General features: G+C 42.4%; 1 protein-coding gene across 3 annotated transcripts in view; it reads right to left on the reverse strand.

The window, feature by feature from the left end:
- dennd4c (DENN/MADD domain containing 4C) overlaps positions 1-17,908 on the reverse strand; it is a 201,815-nt gene that overhangs the window by 35,559 nt on the left and 148,348 nt on the right. For all 3 annotated transcript variants that reach the window (XM_067983316.1, XM_067983317.1, XM_067983315.1), the window contains exons 15-20: positions 12,977-13,107; positions 8,595-8,724; positions 8,012-8,218; positions 7,548-7,676; positions 4,652-4,799; positions 981-1,109 (exon numbers count right to left, since the gene is read on the reverse strand). In XM_067983316.1, the coding sequence (XP_067839417.1) occupies positions 981-1,109; positions 4,652-4,799; positions 7,548-7,676; positions 8,012-8,218; positions 8,595-8,724; positions 12,977-13,107 (874 nt within the window). The remainder of the gene's footprint in view (positions 1-980; positions 1,110-4,651; positions 4,800-7,547; positions 7,677-8,011; positions 8,219-8,594; positions 8,725-12,976; positions 13,108-17,908) is intronic.

Consider the following 17,908-nt stretch of genomic DNA (forward strand, 5'->3'; position numbering starts at 1 on the left):
GAAATGGTGGCAACATAGCCTGATGGAAGATATATTCAATTTCCATAAGTTCCAGATTTATTTCCCTCCCATAGAGATCTGCCACTTAGGTCTTTGGCCCCACCTAAAGCTACTCTAATAAGTGCCAAAGAGTCCTGACCTAAGGTTTGTTTGTACAAACCTAAGTGTCCAAGGCAGGAAAAGCTGGTTTGACCAACATACAAATCGAATGGCTCTGGATGTGACTAGACACCTAAGATCACAACTCTCCACTGGAGGGCCTCCAAATAAGTGGTGCCACTTTTAGTTTCTTTATACAAAATACATGTTCAGCTCTGGTAGCATTTAGTAAACTACTCAGAGTGTTCCTTTGTATTTTACTAACAAGGACACATTCTAATGCAAACATTAAAATTATTAAATTAATTTTCCTGTTAACTGGCATCCACCTGCAAGCCAAACTTGGTCAGAATTTTGGACAACAATTTGGAATTGCGGTTTTCTACAGGTAAATGTACATTAAAAAATATACACATTAAAATATACATTAAAAAATCAAGACGCTCTAGTAGAAACCAAGCCAGACAGGGGGACACAAAGGGAAACAAAAGTGAGAAATACACCAAGTGAGCAAGAATAAGTGCAAAAGGAGGTGGTAATACAAAAGGTAAAGATGCTATTTAATTCAATCAGCAGGAATTAACCCAAGTTGAAAGCCAAATCCCCACTGCAAACGAGGCATTGCAATCACAGGATAAAGTATGCTGCATGCTGCAAAATTTATTGACAAGTAGCAAAAGGAAGGAAAATTAGAAGTCCAGATCAAGGAGCTTTCCACACTCGAGATAACTAATCTCTGCTCAAAAAAAGCAAGCAGAAGGGAGCTTTAGGAGAGCGAGTGCCGGACGATGTTAGGAATAACTGTCACTGCTATAAAAAAAAATCATTTGTGGACTGTATGAACATCACTACTAGAGCGAGTGCAACTCAAAAGTCAATACCTGTGCTACCGTGATTATCAGTGGAATCTAGTCTGATTAGGTCTCTGACGAACAGCACATGCTCTCCATTGTTAGCATCATTAGAACTATCCACGCTACCATGGCTCACAGCATCCGTATCACTTCCACCTGTTCATAACATCAAATGAGGTATGGAAAAGTAAAAACAAATGGAAAAAACTTGCATAAGAAACCTTCAAGGGAGGAAAGCCACCAAAGCTACCACTTTTTTATTAAACAATAATTCTCAAATAAAATGTATGTTCAACAAAAGAAGTTTCTGCTCCATATTCCAAAACGGCAGCATTTTTTAAGTTTGTTCACAAACTTATCTAAGAAAGGTTTTCTCTCACGCACCATATTTCGAATCAAAACCCATTTCTTTTAAACTTAAGTTGCACTGAAAATGATACAAGAATACAGCAAATTTTAACCCTCTGAAATCCAAAGCATCAATTCTTGCACTATTCAGTCTTATTTACAGAAACAGTGTTCAATTGGTCACAGGAATTGCTAAGCAAAGACTAACCAAGTACTTATAGCGGTTAAAAGTTAATGAACTATTTCCAGGTTACATTCAAATTCAATCACATTTCTTAGATCATAATAAAATGGAGGGAAACACAAAACACATGACATTACCACCCTGGGCCAGTCTCTCGAAATTTACAGCACTCTGCTACAGAGAAAATTTGGGAAAGAACAGGCAGCAATTCTCCTGCCTGCTTGCCGAACAGGAGCATGATTTATAAGATCAGTTAAGAAATCAAATTAGTGGGCAGCAAAAAATTCATTAGTAAGTACCACCCAATAACATACACTCAGGGGCAGTCCAATTGTTTGGTTACGTGCTACTCAATTCCCAGTTTGAGTGACCACAGCTTCCAATTATTCCAATCACTAATTGCAACAGTAGACTGCCACAGAATAACTTTGGAAAGGGTTTCCATCAGCGAATGATAACTTTCAATTTACTCCACCCAATCTGTACCTTTTGTTGATGTGGCAGAGTCCAGTATTAGAAGTAAAAGGTAGTATTAATAGTGGAAGTAGTGAAATCCACAGTCCAGACCATCTGAGCCATCCAGCTGCAGGACTACAGACAGTGGCAAATGGCCTCCAAATATGACAAAATTGGGCAGGGCGGAATTTAACAATACACTGTATTGTACACTAAACAGTAATTTTTATAGTAACATTTCTTCTAAAAATCAACTATGTAGGTGCCTGGTGAAATTTACCACTAAGAATGAACATCAGGTTAAGGAACAGGCATGGCAGTTGTAAACAATGCAAAGCCTACATTTAAAACCTTTTTCCTTGATGGAAAAGCCTTTACATATTTACATTTTTTCCTCAATTGATTTCTAAGATTTTCAATGCATGACCCCCATCTAAGAGTCCTAGCTTAAAAAAAACTGCTCAGGCCTTAAGCATGCTGCTCCATGGCTGGTCTCTTGGCAGTATGTGAGCATGATCGGCCTTGGAATCTGCCTCCCTTCAAGTGGTGCACAGATAGCCTCCGCTCATCACCTCCAGTAACTTAGCTGAGATCTGGATCTCACCTTGAAGATTATTCCAGGTGTGAACCACTTCCTACCATGTTGCAGCATAGTATTGATGCTCTGCACCATACCAAAAAAGTTACAAAAATGAAACCAGCTCTTTTCGTCCTGACTCGCAAGTTAATTTCCACCCATCTTGCTGAATCTCCCGCATCAATCACCACTCCACATCAAGTATCTGGGCAAGCAATTCCTTCCAAGGCTTTCCCCAGTGCTAAGCTAATTATAAAGTGCTCCAAAGCAGCATCATAGGCGAACATTCCCTGCCATTTTCCTTTGCAACGCAGTACTCCAGCAGAAAACTCAGAAGTAGTAACAATTAAAACCATCTTCAAAACATACACATGTTCTGTGCAAACTTCCTCGCTCGCTTTACAAACAGTGGAGTTCCCATTCTCAATAAAAATCACTCAGACTCAGTACCATTTCATTACCTGGATATCCTCAATTTCCTTTCTAGAACAATAGCCCATAATTTGCTGGGAAAGTAACGCCAAGTTTAATGCGCACGCCATTATTGACGTGTAAATAACCCAGCATTTTGTGGCGAGGAAGAGATATCCTGTGAGTTGCGAATCGCCACAAATTGCTGGCTGATTTGCACCGCTCCGTCGTTAGCCTCGCGAAACCAGGAGCTCACAGTCAACCTCCCCATGAGTTTCAAGAAATTGCTGGATTTGTGCTGTTAAAACGAATTAAACTCCCTGCAAAAGGTTAGGATCGGTACGTAGTGACGCAAGGACCCTTTTAATGACCAGATTTATGATCCTGCAATGTCACTCAACCTCTCCGGTCCTGAAAGGGAACAACTGAAACTGACGCCTCACTCCTGCAGGTAGTAACTTGTTCCTAGAGGTTTTTTAATTTTTTTTCTTACTTTTCCTCACTTTTCTCTCCCTATGCAATCTTTCTTTCCCTTTATTTATTTTTTTATTTATATATATATAAATAATTTGACTTTAACCCGATTTCCTTCTCCCTCGTTATTCTATTTCTTTATCCTTAAATCTCATTGGTTAAGGCAATAAACTGTTGGTCCATCGTTCACCAAGGTCCCAGACGCCCCGCTGAGCTCACCACACTTATCAGTTCACAATTCCAATAAAGGTAATGTCCTGATCAGTTTGTGCAGGACTCCCCAGAAAAATAGCAAGGAGGGAAAGGTGGTGGTAATCCTTTATTCTTTGGGCTCTCTAATAGTACCATTCTACATAGTGCATCAACTGTTTAAATCTTCGATGCCTTGCTGAAATCAAGAGTTATGGTCACCATTTGGGAATCTGTCCAGCTTCATTATAACTGGATTCCATTCTATCCCCAAATTCAATTATTTATTCACTTCCCCCTAAATCTGGTTCTTCCAGTTTAGTGAGCTTCCCTGTTATGATCTACTTCTTATTTCCTCAGCTCCCATTTCTGTTCACATCAGTTCTCCCTTCCTGCCAGTATGTTAGCATTAATTTGCACTTAAGACAAATTAAAAAATGATTCAACATTTCTTTCGTTCCACAGCCTTGCAACAGGGCCTAGGACAGTCATCTGCCTGTTTTTTAAAAAAAAATTGGCCACTGTTATGTACTCTCCTACCTGATGAAATCATTTCACTCAATAAATTGCAATTTCATTAGCTGGAATATGCAGCACTGCTTTCAAACATTAGCTGAATGGTCCAAAGATATCTCTTCAAGCAGCTAATTGCATTGTCATTTTCAGTTAGACTTGCTAGGTGAGTGAAAGGTACTATACGATTTGGAAAGGTATTACTTGAAGCTCCAGCCCCACTTGCTCCATCTGGCTCACTTGCTTATTGGTGCACTGCACATTGCAGATCGAGGATGTTACACCACCTTTTTTTTTCCTTTCAGCAAACTAGAGAGTTTAAAATCTAAGGAAAAAGTTGTACAATAAACCAGGAGACAACATTTGGTTACGCCCTATCAGCCCTTCAAGTCACCAAACAGCTGCATAATTTACGGAGATCAACAGAACCGCTCACCTGCCCCACACTCCCAGCCCATTCCAAAAATCACAGGGGTCACCCCATCACTTTTTAAAAAATTTTCCAACACACAATATCGATCAACTTCTCTCCTTTAAAAGGGTTACCTGAGGTCAGTGGAACTTGGGCATTTGAAGAGTTCGATTTTTTAAAAGTTTGGCGAAACTGCGCAACACCACGAACCACATTCCGCACTTTTGTCCACAAAAAGCAACCGCTGCGATTACTGCTGGGCCAGGGACTCTCCAAAACAGCCTGCAAAAAATTGCATCACCCACAAGCTCAGAGGTAATATCAGAAATACTTTCACAACTTTAGTCTTGTTTAAAATGTATTCTAATACCCGCTACACAATTATTTTATTTTTTCCATTCAAAATGTGCTCCTCCAGCTCTGACAATTAGACTGTGAGGCTACACCTTTTTGACAGGAACAGCTAATGCAGGATGACCCGAGGCCAAGTTATACTGCTGTTTCTGCAATGATTCAAACTGTTGCATTATTAGCAAAGACTGCAATATCCGGAAATTAAAGTTAACAATCTGATCGCGCACTGAATTCAGGGAAAAGAAAGTGGTACTACCTCAAGGAGGTGTTCTCACAGCACCAGATACAGTACAACGAAGCAAACTTAAACAATCCCTGGCAATGAAAATGTAACTAACTTCGTAAAGTTTACAATATAGCCAGAATTTAAGCAAGCCTCTGCACATGTAACTATACATACACAAACACCCGCTTTGCCTGACCAGAAAATATCAGTCTAGATATCTCTACACTGTTGGTTCGCAATGCTCTACAGTGGGGACCAGTCTCAAACTGGTACATGCAGTACAATATAACCACAAGTGGTGAAAATCAGTAGGCGTAATCAAAGGTGGGGGGTGGGATTTGTGGGGGAAAATCAGAGGTGGAAGGAACCTCGATTCCACCAGTAACTCGTCTCTACCAACCGTTCCTCCATCAGGAACAAGTGTGGCCTAAGGAAACGTATCCCAAGGATGTGTGTTGGCTAACCTACAGTCTTGGAAATCAAACTCATAACTTCTAGGTGAGCATGAAGTACACCCAAGCTTTGCAATCTTGAACATTTAGTTACTTCTATGTATCAAACACTTAAATGTGCAATCTCAAGTGCATTTCAATGCCGTCCAGAAAATAACTCAATTTGAAGAAAGCAATTTTAAAAACTAAAACATTGGTTGAAATTTTTTTTTAAAGTTGTAAAATCAGTTATAAAACCTACCAGCAGACATTTGATTGGCCTGTACAAATAACACGACTAGTATATCTCACTTGTGAAGGGTCCCTGTATAGAACCATGTGGTTAGCAGGGACCAGATCACAACTTCAGCAGACGTCTGCTGCCTATTTACTCCATGTTCCCCACATGGTGTGTATAGGGTTGCCAACTCTGGTTGGAGGTATTCCTGGAGTTCTGACAGTGTGAAACCAGCAAATATTACTGCATTTACCTTAGAAAGATTGGGTCCCTGTAGTTAAGTATCTTTGCACGTGGTTTCACACCAGCAGCTGTTGTGCAAGAAGTTCAGAGAACTAGGAGGCCACCCGTGAGCAGGTGAAGAAGGGAAACAAAGAGCAGGGAAGAGGGGAAAATCGAAGGTGGCGGAGGGAATCGCAGAGGGAAATCAGAGGTGGAAAGAACTTTGATTCCACCAGTAACTTAAAGCAATACTGTTAACACTCAAGACTCCACTCATAACCAACAGGAATCAAATAACTCATTGAGTCTAAGTAACAAAGTAATAGGTGTAATGCAGGCCCGATATCCCACCTGTAACTAGTAGTAATCCTATAACCCGCTAATATTCACCCTGAAACTACAGCCAGAATCCCCCTGCATTGGAAAAGGCGCAGTCAGGCTCCCCAGTCGATGCCATTTTTAAACAAGCCCCATCTCTCTCCCTGTCTGTTTGGACTCTGGTTTCGACTCAGGTTCTTTGCAAAGGTGACAATTCTGAACTGGGAGCCAATCTGTACTTGGACTTCACAAGTCAACTGGCCAGCTCAGACCGACCTGAACCAAACAGAGCGATCGCACAAAGGGCAGTAGGCTCAGTGTTTGGACCACTTCTCATCGGGTATATCATCCCAGATTCAGCTCCGCACCATTTCTAAACCATTCTGTGCTCGGACTCAGTAACGGAGAGTTTTCATAGGAATGATAGAAATTACAGCACAGGAGGCCGCCATTCGGCTCCCAATGCTGGCGCTCTCTCCTGTAACTCCAATTGTCCAAGAACCTTTTATATTGCTCCTTTCCAAATACATCCATTCCCTTTTAAATAATAGTCTGGTCTCTGCCTCAAAAGCACCCATGGTATAATAGCCCTCAGTTCAAAAACCTTCTTTCTCTCTTACCTCTTGGTTATTTCAGTGAGAATCCCAAGTCTTCATGCCCTTGTTCCCCATTTGCCCACCAGTGTACACATTCTTTCACAACTTATCCACAGTCTAGTCCCCAGATTTCACTTACTCCTTTACAGGCTGCTTCCCACTTGATGCAGTCATCAAGCCGGTGACATCATGGAGCAGGGTGGGGGGGGAGGGGGGAGAAAAAGAGGGGGGCACTGCTGCGGTAGAAATTTAAAAAACGAAGTTCATCCGGGCTTCCAGCATCAGTGCCTGGGAAATCCCCAGGCAATGCGGAAGGTTTGGCAACTGTGAGTATGGGCGTCCTCACAGGGTCCAACACTGCACTTCACCAGTTTGGTGTTGCTGAATTTGTTCACTTCAGACATCTGTGGTAAAGCTAGCCCAGACTGAGAAAGTCATCTCTTTCTGTTTGCTATAATGATCCAAAATAAAATGACTTGAGTGTACCAGTTGCGTTCTGGTGGCAACCCCACAATACAAAGTTACAATTCACAAGATCTTTACAGATGAGGAAAGCTATTTGGCCCATAATTTGTCATCACAAAAAATCATTCACAATAACATTTCTGCACCACACAATGCAAACAGATTTAGTTTTGAACTTACTTTGTTGTAATAACCATAAGTAATGGCATTCGGTTGCAGACCTGCATTTTTCATTTCAAACAGAACTCTAACAGCTAGCACTGGGTGGCCCAAGAGTCCACACAATTGCATCAAAACTCTGTAACACACCTATACATGATAAAGAAAAAAAAAAGTGAATTCCATTTGTGCGCAGAACAGAATGAAAATAGTACCAGCAGAAATACAGCTCAGTTTCATACAATACTGCTGTTGAAACATTTCTCAAATAAAACTTGCAGAACAATCTTGAAACATTTGAGTTGGCTACAGTGCTCTTCATAAATTTTAGTACACTGGATTTTCTTGGGTTTCATTATAATGCACAACTAACCAAAGCTCAAACTAAAGGATAATGAACAAATGAATAGCAATGTGTATAAAATTGCACAGCTGTATTCTTGAACTTAACTGCAAATTTTTATTGAGATGAAATGTGCACTTGCCTCATCCAGTGGATCCACTTTCATATTTCTCATCTTGATGAGAACACTGTATGCTTGCTGCAGCGCTCGGACCTTGGAATGGGAGACCCTGACATAGGCTGGCAAGCAAATGAACCAAAGACTGTAACAATGGCTGAACAAGCACTTGGACCAAAGTGCAGGGATTGAGAAGTATTTCTTGGCAATTTTCTGGGCAGTTTTTATCTCCTGTGAAGCAAAATATTGATCATTTCTCCAGTATGCAGCTATACAACAATGTTACAGTACTTTAGCTTCACCCCAAAAAATTCTCAATGTAGGTCTTCCAATTCTTTAGCTTTCACTCTCAATTTTATTAACTTGATAAAGTAAGCACCTTCAGACTTAGCCAAAGTCTGACATAAATATTAAGTTTTAGTACTATATAATGTTAATAAATTTTCATATTAGAAAGCCCCATTTCTACAAAATATTGTGCTACCTTGTTATTCCTAGCAACAGGACATGTTTACTGTAGAACACACAAATGAAATGCTAAGATGTTAACAGGAATCTGTATTAACAAAGTACTATTGATTAGGCCTGCACATAAAACTTTCCTCACCTGTTTAGTTCTTTTTGCCATGAGGGCTGGACTGCTGGGGATAGTAGCTCCAGTTAAAAGTCTGATGGGCATTTTAAATTCCTGTGGTCTGTCAAACAGCTCTGGTTTAAGCACTGGGAAAGTTTTATAGCTGAAATAAAAATTCAAATGGAAGTTCATGGAAAGTTTTTGCATATTCTCATTTGTTTATAATAGTTTTAACAAACCACAAGATAATATATACAAGGGTTGCAATATAATTAACAAGTTAACAGAAAAAATGAAATTGACAGCTGTTTTAAGAGGTACATTTCATTTAAAATTAACAGGTTAAACCTCTCTTAAAATAGTGGATAAGACAAATTTTGTAAGAACCCGTATGTTACTAATATTGCACCACATAATTTCAGATTCATGTTCTCCATCTTCTACATCAAACAATTTTTTTTTTAAAATTGAACCTTCTGACTCTCAGTCAATATAAGTTTCATTTAATATCCAATTTAGTTTATGGGGTTGCTTTTTGCAAGAAAAGCACCAACAGATGCAGCTCTATAAAATAGGTACAGTAAGGTCAGTGACATCAAAACTCCCCTTAGGAGGAACGAGCTAGTGTGCCACAAGCAGCAAATATAAATAGCTGCCAGTTGCAGGTCTTAAGTTAGATCAATCATGGTGGGTATTGTTGCTGAAAGGTCAACAATGCAGCTTCCATATTGCTGAAGTGTATGCAAATACAACTTTGCCACAACTGCTAATATGGGGATTTTGCATCTGTGCAGTTATCCAATGATGACAAATCTAGGCAGTGTAAAAAACGTAGCTTCAGCAGCAAGGCAACTGGGCTGTCTTACAGAACCACTACCAATGGAAACAATTTTGTAATGCAAAATGTGTCAGTTTGAGCTCTCAGATTACCTCCCCTCCCCCAAACAAAAGTGCCATCTCAAAATGCTGCACATTTCTTAAGGGAACAAAGTAAGATACTTCACCATTTCTGGTGTAGCAACGTGTTGGTGGATTTTTCCTTACTGTTGCAACAAAAGGGTTGTTAATCCTTCGACAATAACTTTCCGCATGATTCGGGCACAAGTGGTTATTAAACAACAAGCTCTAATATATTGACTAGCAACAGTATTATGACTGTCTTCAGATTACATTAAATGACAAGCAGGTAATACATGCTGGTTCTGGCAGACCCAAGATGATCAGACGTTGCCTCCGTACGCTGCCTGTGACAATGGACTTCCGATTGTCCTCTCGATAGCTCTAACTTTTGGGAGGGAGCCTGCCCTATCTTTATACTATTCGGCTGCTACATTCTTTACATAAGCATCGCTGGTGTTATCGTCTATCATAAGTCATCCCACCATGCTGACGCCATGTTAGCAACTCAAGATACGCTGTTTTCTGTAACATAACAAATAACCTCAACCTTCATCTCTGTTTACAAGCTGTTTGTTCCTCTGAGGAATGCATAGGATCTTGGTCACCTCTCTTGTTTTGGTATAGATCACCGTCTGACGTCAATGTTATCTATTTTATGGAATGTTGGCCTCATCATCCTTGATGTTCTGCTGTGTAAACTGTCCTTGTTTTCACAGAGATGCTGAACCATGCTCCCCTCAAAATCACCCTCTTGCTAAATGTCTGGGGCACTAAGAGATGGGATACTACAATTCCTAATTTTCTTACACACTGTTACTGTTGACCCATATTAATTTAAAATTCCTGTAAACTGGTCTTAGTCAAACAAGAGACCAACATTCAACTAAAACACACACATACAATGTTTACAGTATGGATACCACTTTTTATTTTGGAGATGTGAAAGTTGATCAGAAACCTAAAATCTGTATCCCTGTATTGTAATCAAAAGTCACAGGTGTAAAGTTTAAATCAATTCAGAACAGCACATGTCCAAGTGATAAGGCACCTCTGATGCCCTTGATTGAAAAGTAAAAGTTGCTCTCTAAATGAAAAAAGCCTCAACTCACTCAGGCTACATGAATCCCACTTAATATTTTCTCCCTACTCAAAACTTGCAATAGGACTAGCATTAAATAGCAAGTTATCACGTCCAGGATATTCTAAAGTGCTTCATGTGCAATTAATTTTGAATTGTAGTTACTTATGTAGCCAATTTGCGCACAGCTGTATACCTCAACAAAGTCACTTCAATTTGTCCTATACTTGACAAAACCCTGTGCCTCAATATATTGTGTCATAATGAATTTCATGTGAAATACTGTGCAAGAATGGTGGATATACAGATTACCATACTTTGGGTCAACTTTTTTCCTGTATGCAATTAATTAAAAGCAGTTGTGTACTGATCATGTGCTGATACCTTGAATTGCACACAGTATCTAGTTACCAAATAGGCTATTGAACCAATGAGGGACCCCTCTCCCCCATTACCAGTGACGCACCAATTCTACTTTTTAAAAAAATCTTGGGTTGAGACAGTTATTAAACCTCACTGTAACTGTACTCACTAAGGGAATAAATCAGGTGTAACAAATGAGTTGTTCCCCCAAAAGTTTCCAGTAGCAATCATAGCACTAACAACCACTGTTCATCAGCTCACTGTCCTCTTCAATTTCATTGATTGAACAGAAGGTGGCAACGAACTGATTAATAGCTTACTAACCTTAGTGCTAATGCAAGTTTAAATCAGTAAAATTGAGAAGGATAAACTAACAATTGTGGCAGCAGTTAGCACTGTGACTGTAGCTCGGCGTTTCAGCGGACAACTTGTTGGGTCTGCAATTAAGACTTGTCAACTATGCCAGAAAAGCAGTCAGCAAGTCTGTTGCCCAGCAATCCCTTCATCTTTCCTGATGCATTGCTCAGCTGTATACATTGCAGGCAAGAATACTTGGTTGGTCATCTGGTTACAGTATCTTCAACAATGCACTATCGCTGGTATTTTAAACAGCTCACCTGTGTACTAGGGGGAGGAGGAAGAGAGACTAAACAGCTTTCAATGCGTCAACCACTTTTAATATTGAAGTTCTTATAAAAAGTGACCAGTCATATTTAGCATAAAGAACTCAACAACGTGCATTTATATAGCGCCTTTAATATAGTAAAAACGTCCCAAGACACTTCGCAGGAGCATTAGACAAATTTTGACACCGACCCACAGAGATATTAGGACAGGTGACCAAAAGTTTGGTCAAAGAGGTAGGTTTTAGGGAGCAAACACATTAGATGTTCCCCCATTTGTTTATTATGAGGCTACAATGCATCAGCTTTCAGCAATCAACATGTAACTGAAACAAGGGCCACTTGTTATAAATAAGATCAATAAGATTAGTCATTGAATTAGACCAGTACTTCACCCCATTTTTAAATCCCTGCTAAGGAGGTTTCCCATTTGCTACTCCTAGAGAAGATCACAGAAACCATGTCATACAGAACTTCGGATCGTTACATCTTCATTCATAATAATTCCATTAAAACTAAATACACAGCACCTCCAAATCAGATTCAAATCCCTCAGTGTCTTAAACCTGTGCAAGATGTAGCTGGTTTTGTGAATATGCTGACAGACACAGAGCAAGAGAGAAAGGCTCAGAGTAACCAACACAGTATACCAAGGGGCCTGGGGTTTCCCCTCAGCCCGCTCCTGTGTTACTCTCAATTACTCTTGGTGTAGCTTTTACTCTCTCTCCTCCCCCCCCCCCCCCCGATGTCTTACTTATTCCTTTCCTGTTATTCTCTCCCTCCTCTGTTAATCTGTCTTCAATTCGCTGTCATTCTTGAATCTATTATTGTTCCTCACTCATTGCTCATGGCACTTCGTCTCCAGTGATCTCTGCCAACTGAACTCTTTTCCTTCAGTGATCCTTAATTATTGGCTTTTCCAGCAGCAATTTCTCATAATGGTACCAAAGCCACAGAACAGCCAGCACCAGGAAGGGAAAGAGTCATTAACATGTACAAGTCTTGGTCTACTGCAAAATGCATTTTCACTTTGCATTTCATGATGTTCAGCATGAGTTGAGCAGTTATTGGAGCTCAGATGGTATAGCATGATCTACTTGCAGGAGTGGGTGTATGCAAAATGGAGGCTATTGATTTTGCATTTGGGGATGGTGAAAACACACCATGAGAGATTAGATGGAAAATGGTATGGGGAAGTTTATGATTTTTGTAAATTATTGACTTTTTTGTCCTTTAATCATGCAAGTTTATTTTTAAGGACGTGGATGGTATGGAAAAGGAACTGTTAATATTGAATATACTGTTCTATTGCAATATGTTTGGGTAGAATTTTGCTTGTGGAAAAATGTTATATAAGGGTGGTGAACAGAAGGACAAAAAACAGATTGCTATGACAGATTTTCATCAAGAGGCACATAAAATTGGTTTTGACTAGGACCATGGTACAATACCTAAATTTCCCTGGTGGATCTTGGCCATCTGACGGTGGAGGTTCCAGAGGCATTATAAACACAGTGTGCTCACTTCTCTGCGACTCGTCCAGCTCAATTAGCTTTGTATCTTCAGTGTAGTCAGCATCAACCTTGATGTGTATAAATCCAGAAAATTAGTACTTTTTTCCTCTGACTTTATTGCCCTGCTGTCTTTCCTCACTCACCCTTCATACAGACTCCCCCACCAATATCCTTGGATAATCCCCTCATCCCTCTGTACCAGTTGATCACATACTATGCAATTGTCGATCACTTCCTTGCCACTCACTTGCCTCCTCCAATCCCACTATTCTCACTATCCACCCATTGGAAAAAATTTCCAGCTTCTTCAATATCACAAACTCCCTATTGCTAACCCATGGCTCTCCACCTCTGCCGTTGTCAACCTGCTTAATTATTTCCTCTACCGTTGACACCCATGTCCCCACTGAATCATCGTGTCCCACCTGTTACCCCTCCTGGAATTGCCCCCATTTTCTGTCCAAGTCAGTGGGGCACAAACTTGAACATGCCTGGTGCAAAAGTGGCCTAATCATCAATCGCCAGATCTAGCAGGGCTGTGTCAAGTGCTCTCGTGCTTGACTCTCCTCAGTCATTACTGCTGGATCACATTGAAGGTGAAGGACACGAGGCTCCTTTTTTCCTCACAACCAACTGTTACAGGTGTCAGCTGTGGCTCAGTTGGTAGCATACTCGCTTCTTAATCAAAAGGTCATGGGGTCAAATTCCACTCAAGACTAGAGCATATATATCCAGGCTGACACTTAAGTGCAGTACTGAGAGTGCATCAACATACTGGGGGTCACCATTGACCAGAAACTTAACTGGACCAGCCATATAAATACTGTGGCTACGCGAACAGGTCAGAGGCTGGGTATTCTGTGGCAAGTGACTCACCTCCTGACTCCCCAAAGCCTTTCCACCATCTACAAGGCACAAGTCAGGAGTGCAATGTAACACTCTCCACTTGCTTGGATGAGTGCAGCTCCAACAACACTCAAGAAGCTCGACACCATCCAAGATAAAGCAGCCCGCTTGATTGGCACCCCATCCACCACCCTGAACATTCACTCCCTTCACCACCGGCGCACAGTGGCTGCAGTGTGCACCATCCACAGGATGCACTGCAGCAACTCGCCAAGGCTTCTTCGACAGCACTTCCCAAACCCGCGACCTCTACCACCTAGAAGGACAAGGGCAGCAGGCACATGGGAAAAACACCACCTGCACGTTCCCCTCCAAGTCACACACCATCCCGACTTGGAAATATATCGCCGTTCCTTCATCGTCGCTGGGTCAAAATCCTGGAACTCCCTTCCTAACAGCACTGTGGGAGAACCGTCACCACACGGACTGCAGCGGTTCAAGAAGGCGGCTCACCACCACCTTCTCGAGGGCAATTAGGGATGGGCAATAAATGCCGGCCTCGCCAGCGATGCCCACATCCCATGAACGAATTTAAAAAAATGCTGTCTTTTGGATGAGACATTAAACAGAGGCCCCGTCTGCCCTCTTAGCTGGATGTAAAAGATCCCGTGGCACTATTTTGAATAGGAGGAGTGTCCTGGCCAATATCTATCCCTCAGTCAACATCATTTTAAAAAACAGATGATCTGGTCATTTATCTCATTGCTGTTTGTGGGACCTTGCTGTGTGCAAATTGGCTGCCACATTTCCTTACATTACAACAAAAACTTGCATTTATATAGAGCCTTCAATGTAGTAAAATGTCCCAAGGTGCTCCACAGGAGAAATCAAACAAAATTTGACACCGAGCCACATATGGAGATATTAGGACAGGTGACCAAAAGCTTGGTCAAAGAGGTAGGTTTTAAGGAGTGCCTTAAAAGGAGGAGAGGGGCAGAGGGGTTTAGGGAGGGAATTCAAGAGCTTAGGGCCTAGGCATGTCTGTCAATGGTGGATCAATTAAAATTGGGGATGCGCAAGAGGCCTGAACTGGAGGAGGGCAGAGATCTCGGAGGGTTGTAGGGCTGGAGGAGGTTACAGAGATAGGGAGGGGCGAGGCCATGGAGGGGTTTGAAAACAAGGATGAGAATTTTAAAAATCGTGGTGTTTCTGGACCGGGAGCACAATGTAGGTAAGTGAATACAGAGGTGATGGGCAAACAGGACTTGGTGCAAGTTAGGATACGGGTTGCACAGTTTTTTATGAGCTCAAATTTATAGAGGGTGGAAGATGGGAGGCTGGCCAGAAGAGCATTGGAATAATCAAGTCTAGAGGTAACAAAGGCATTGATCAGGGTTTCAGCAGATGAGCTGAGGTAGGGGTGGAGACAGGCGACGTTACAGAGATGGAAGTAGGTGGTCTCGGTGACGGAGCAGATATGTGGTCGGAAGCTCAACTCGGGATCAAATAGGACGCCATGGTTGCGCATGGTCTGGTTCAGCCTCAGACAGTGGCCAGGGAGAGCGATGGAGTCATTGGCTAGGGAACGGAGTTTACAACAGTGACTACACTTCAAAAAGTACTGAATTGACTAATGCGCTTTGGGACGTCCTGAAGTCATGAAATGCGTTATATAAATGCAAGTCTTTCTTTGTTTAAATCCTTCTTCACGCAGCCGCTCTACCCTCTTCCCCCAAATACCAAATGCAAGAAGCTCTGACTCATTCACCTCCCGAGACAATCCCCACTTCCTCCTGCCCCACATCTTCCCCAGTCTTAACACCCACTCTACTCCCTCAACCCTCTTGTCAATCAACTTCCCTTCCCGGCTCCATTCCACTGACATTAATGGCTCCCTGACCTCAGGCACCTCCCCTCTCCTAATCAATCACCCTGCTTCCCAAAAATCAATCTTTGACCCATCCATCCTCTCCAACTATCATTTCACCCCCAAACTCCATTTCCCCTCCAAGGTCCTTCAATATTTTCCCTCCCATCTCTCCCAATCTCCATTTGGATCCCTCCTGTCTAACTTCTGACTTTCTCAACTTAAACAACTCAAGCAGTCATGAATCACATCCTTTGTGACTGTGCCCAGGATGCATTTTCCTCAACTTATCCGCAGCATTTAATATGGCTGACAATCCTCCTGTAACAACTGCCTCTCCGTTGTTTAAATCCATGGGACTCCCCCTTTCACAGTTCCATTCCTATCTATCCAAACACAGCCAGTGGATCTTCAGCAATGGTTTCCCTTCAATTCCCTGACCCATCACCTTCTAGTTCTGCAAAGATCTATCCTCAGTCCCATCCTCCATCTACATACTGCCTCTCTGCAACATCTGCAGGTACAGTCAGCTTTCACACTACACTAATGATACCCAACTCTGCCTCTCAAGGATTTCTCACAACCACATGATGGCCTCTTCACGGTCAGACTGCTTGTCCATATCAAGGTCTTGGATGAGTTAACATTAGGAAGGTGGAAGCAAACTGTCTTTGCCCCCACCATGAACTCCACTCCATTGCCACTGATGCTATCCCCCTCCCCACCCATCCAGGTCAACTAGTACATTTGTAGTCTTGATGTCATTAGACCTTGAGTTCAGATTAAGCCCCACCTTCTATCAATCACCTGGGCCACATACTTTCACCTTTGCAACACAGCCTTTCTCCTACCTATCATCGCCCTTCCTCGGCTGAAGCATTCACTGACTTTAAAAAATTTGTTCATGGGATGTGGGTGTCACTGGCAAGGCCAGCATTTAATGCCCATCCCTAATTGCCCTCGAGAAGGTGGTGGTGAGCCATCTTTTTGAACTGCTGCAGTCCATGTGGTGAAGGTTCTCCCACAGTGCGGTTAGGTAGGGAGTTCCAGGATATGACCCAGTGACGATGAAGGAACGGTGATATATTTCCAAGTTGGGATGATGTGTGACTTAGAGAGGAACGTGCAGGTGGTGTTGTTCCCATGTGCCTGCTGCCCTTGTCCTTCTAGGTGGTAGAGGTCGCTGGTTTGGGAGGTGCTGTCGAAGAAGCCTTGGTGAGTTGCTGCAGTGCATCCTGTGGATGGTACACACTGCAGCCACGGTGTGCCGGTGGTGAAGGGAGTGAATGTTTAGTGTGGTGGATGGGGTGCCAATCAAGAGGGCTGCTTTGTCATGGATGCGTTGAGCTTCTTGAGTGTTGTTAGAGCTGCACTCATCTAGGCAAGTGGAGAGCATTCCATCACACTCCTGACTTGTGCCTTGTAGATGGTGGAAAGGCTTTGGGGAGTCAGGAGGTGAGTCACTCGCCACAGAATACCCAGCCTCTGACCTGCTCTTGTAGCCACAGTATTTATGTGACTGGTCCAGTTAAGTTTCTGGTCAATGGTGACCCCCAGGATGTTGATGGTGGGGGATTCGGCGATGGTAATGCCATTGAATGTCAAGGGGAGGTGGTTAGACTCTCTCTTGTTGGAGATGGTCATTGCCTGGCACGAATATTACTTGCCACTTATCAGCCCAAGCCTGGGTGTTGTCCAGGTCTTGCTGCATGCGGGTACGGACTGCTTCATTATCTGAGGGGTTGTGAATGGAACTGAAAACTCTGCAATCATCAGCGAACATCCCCATTTCTGACCTTATGGTGGAGGGAAGGTCATTGATGAAGCAGCTGAGGATGGTTGGGCCTAGGACACTGCCCTGAGGAACTTCTGCAGCAATGTTCTGGGGCTGAAATGATTGGCCTCCAACAGCCACTACTATCTTCCTTTGTGCTAGGTATGACTCCAGCCACTGGAGAGTTTGTCCCGATTCCCATTGACTTCAATTTGACTAGGGCTCCTTGGTGCCACACTCAGTCAAATGCTGCCTTGATGTCAAGGGCAGTCACTATCACCTCTGGAATTCAGCTCTTTTGTCCATGTTTGGACCAAGGCTGTAATGAGGTCTGGAGCTGAGTGGTCCTGGCGGAACCAAACTGAGCATCGGTGAGCAGGTG

This window comes from Heptranchias perlo, chromosome 4, assembly GCF_035084215.1.
Source record: "Heptranchias perlo isolate sHepPer1 chromosome 4, sHepPer1.hap1, whole genome shotgun sequence".
Taxonomy (NCBI): domain Eukaryota; kingdom Metazoa; phylum Chordata; class Chondrichthyes; order Hexanchiformes; family Hexanchidae; genus Heptranchias; species Heptranchias perlo.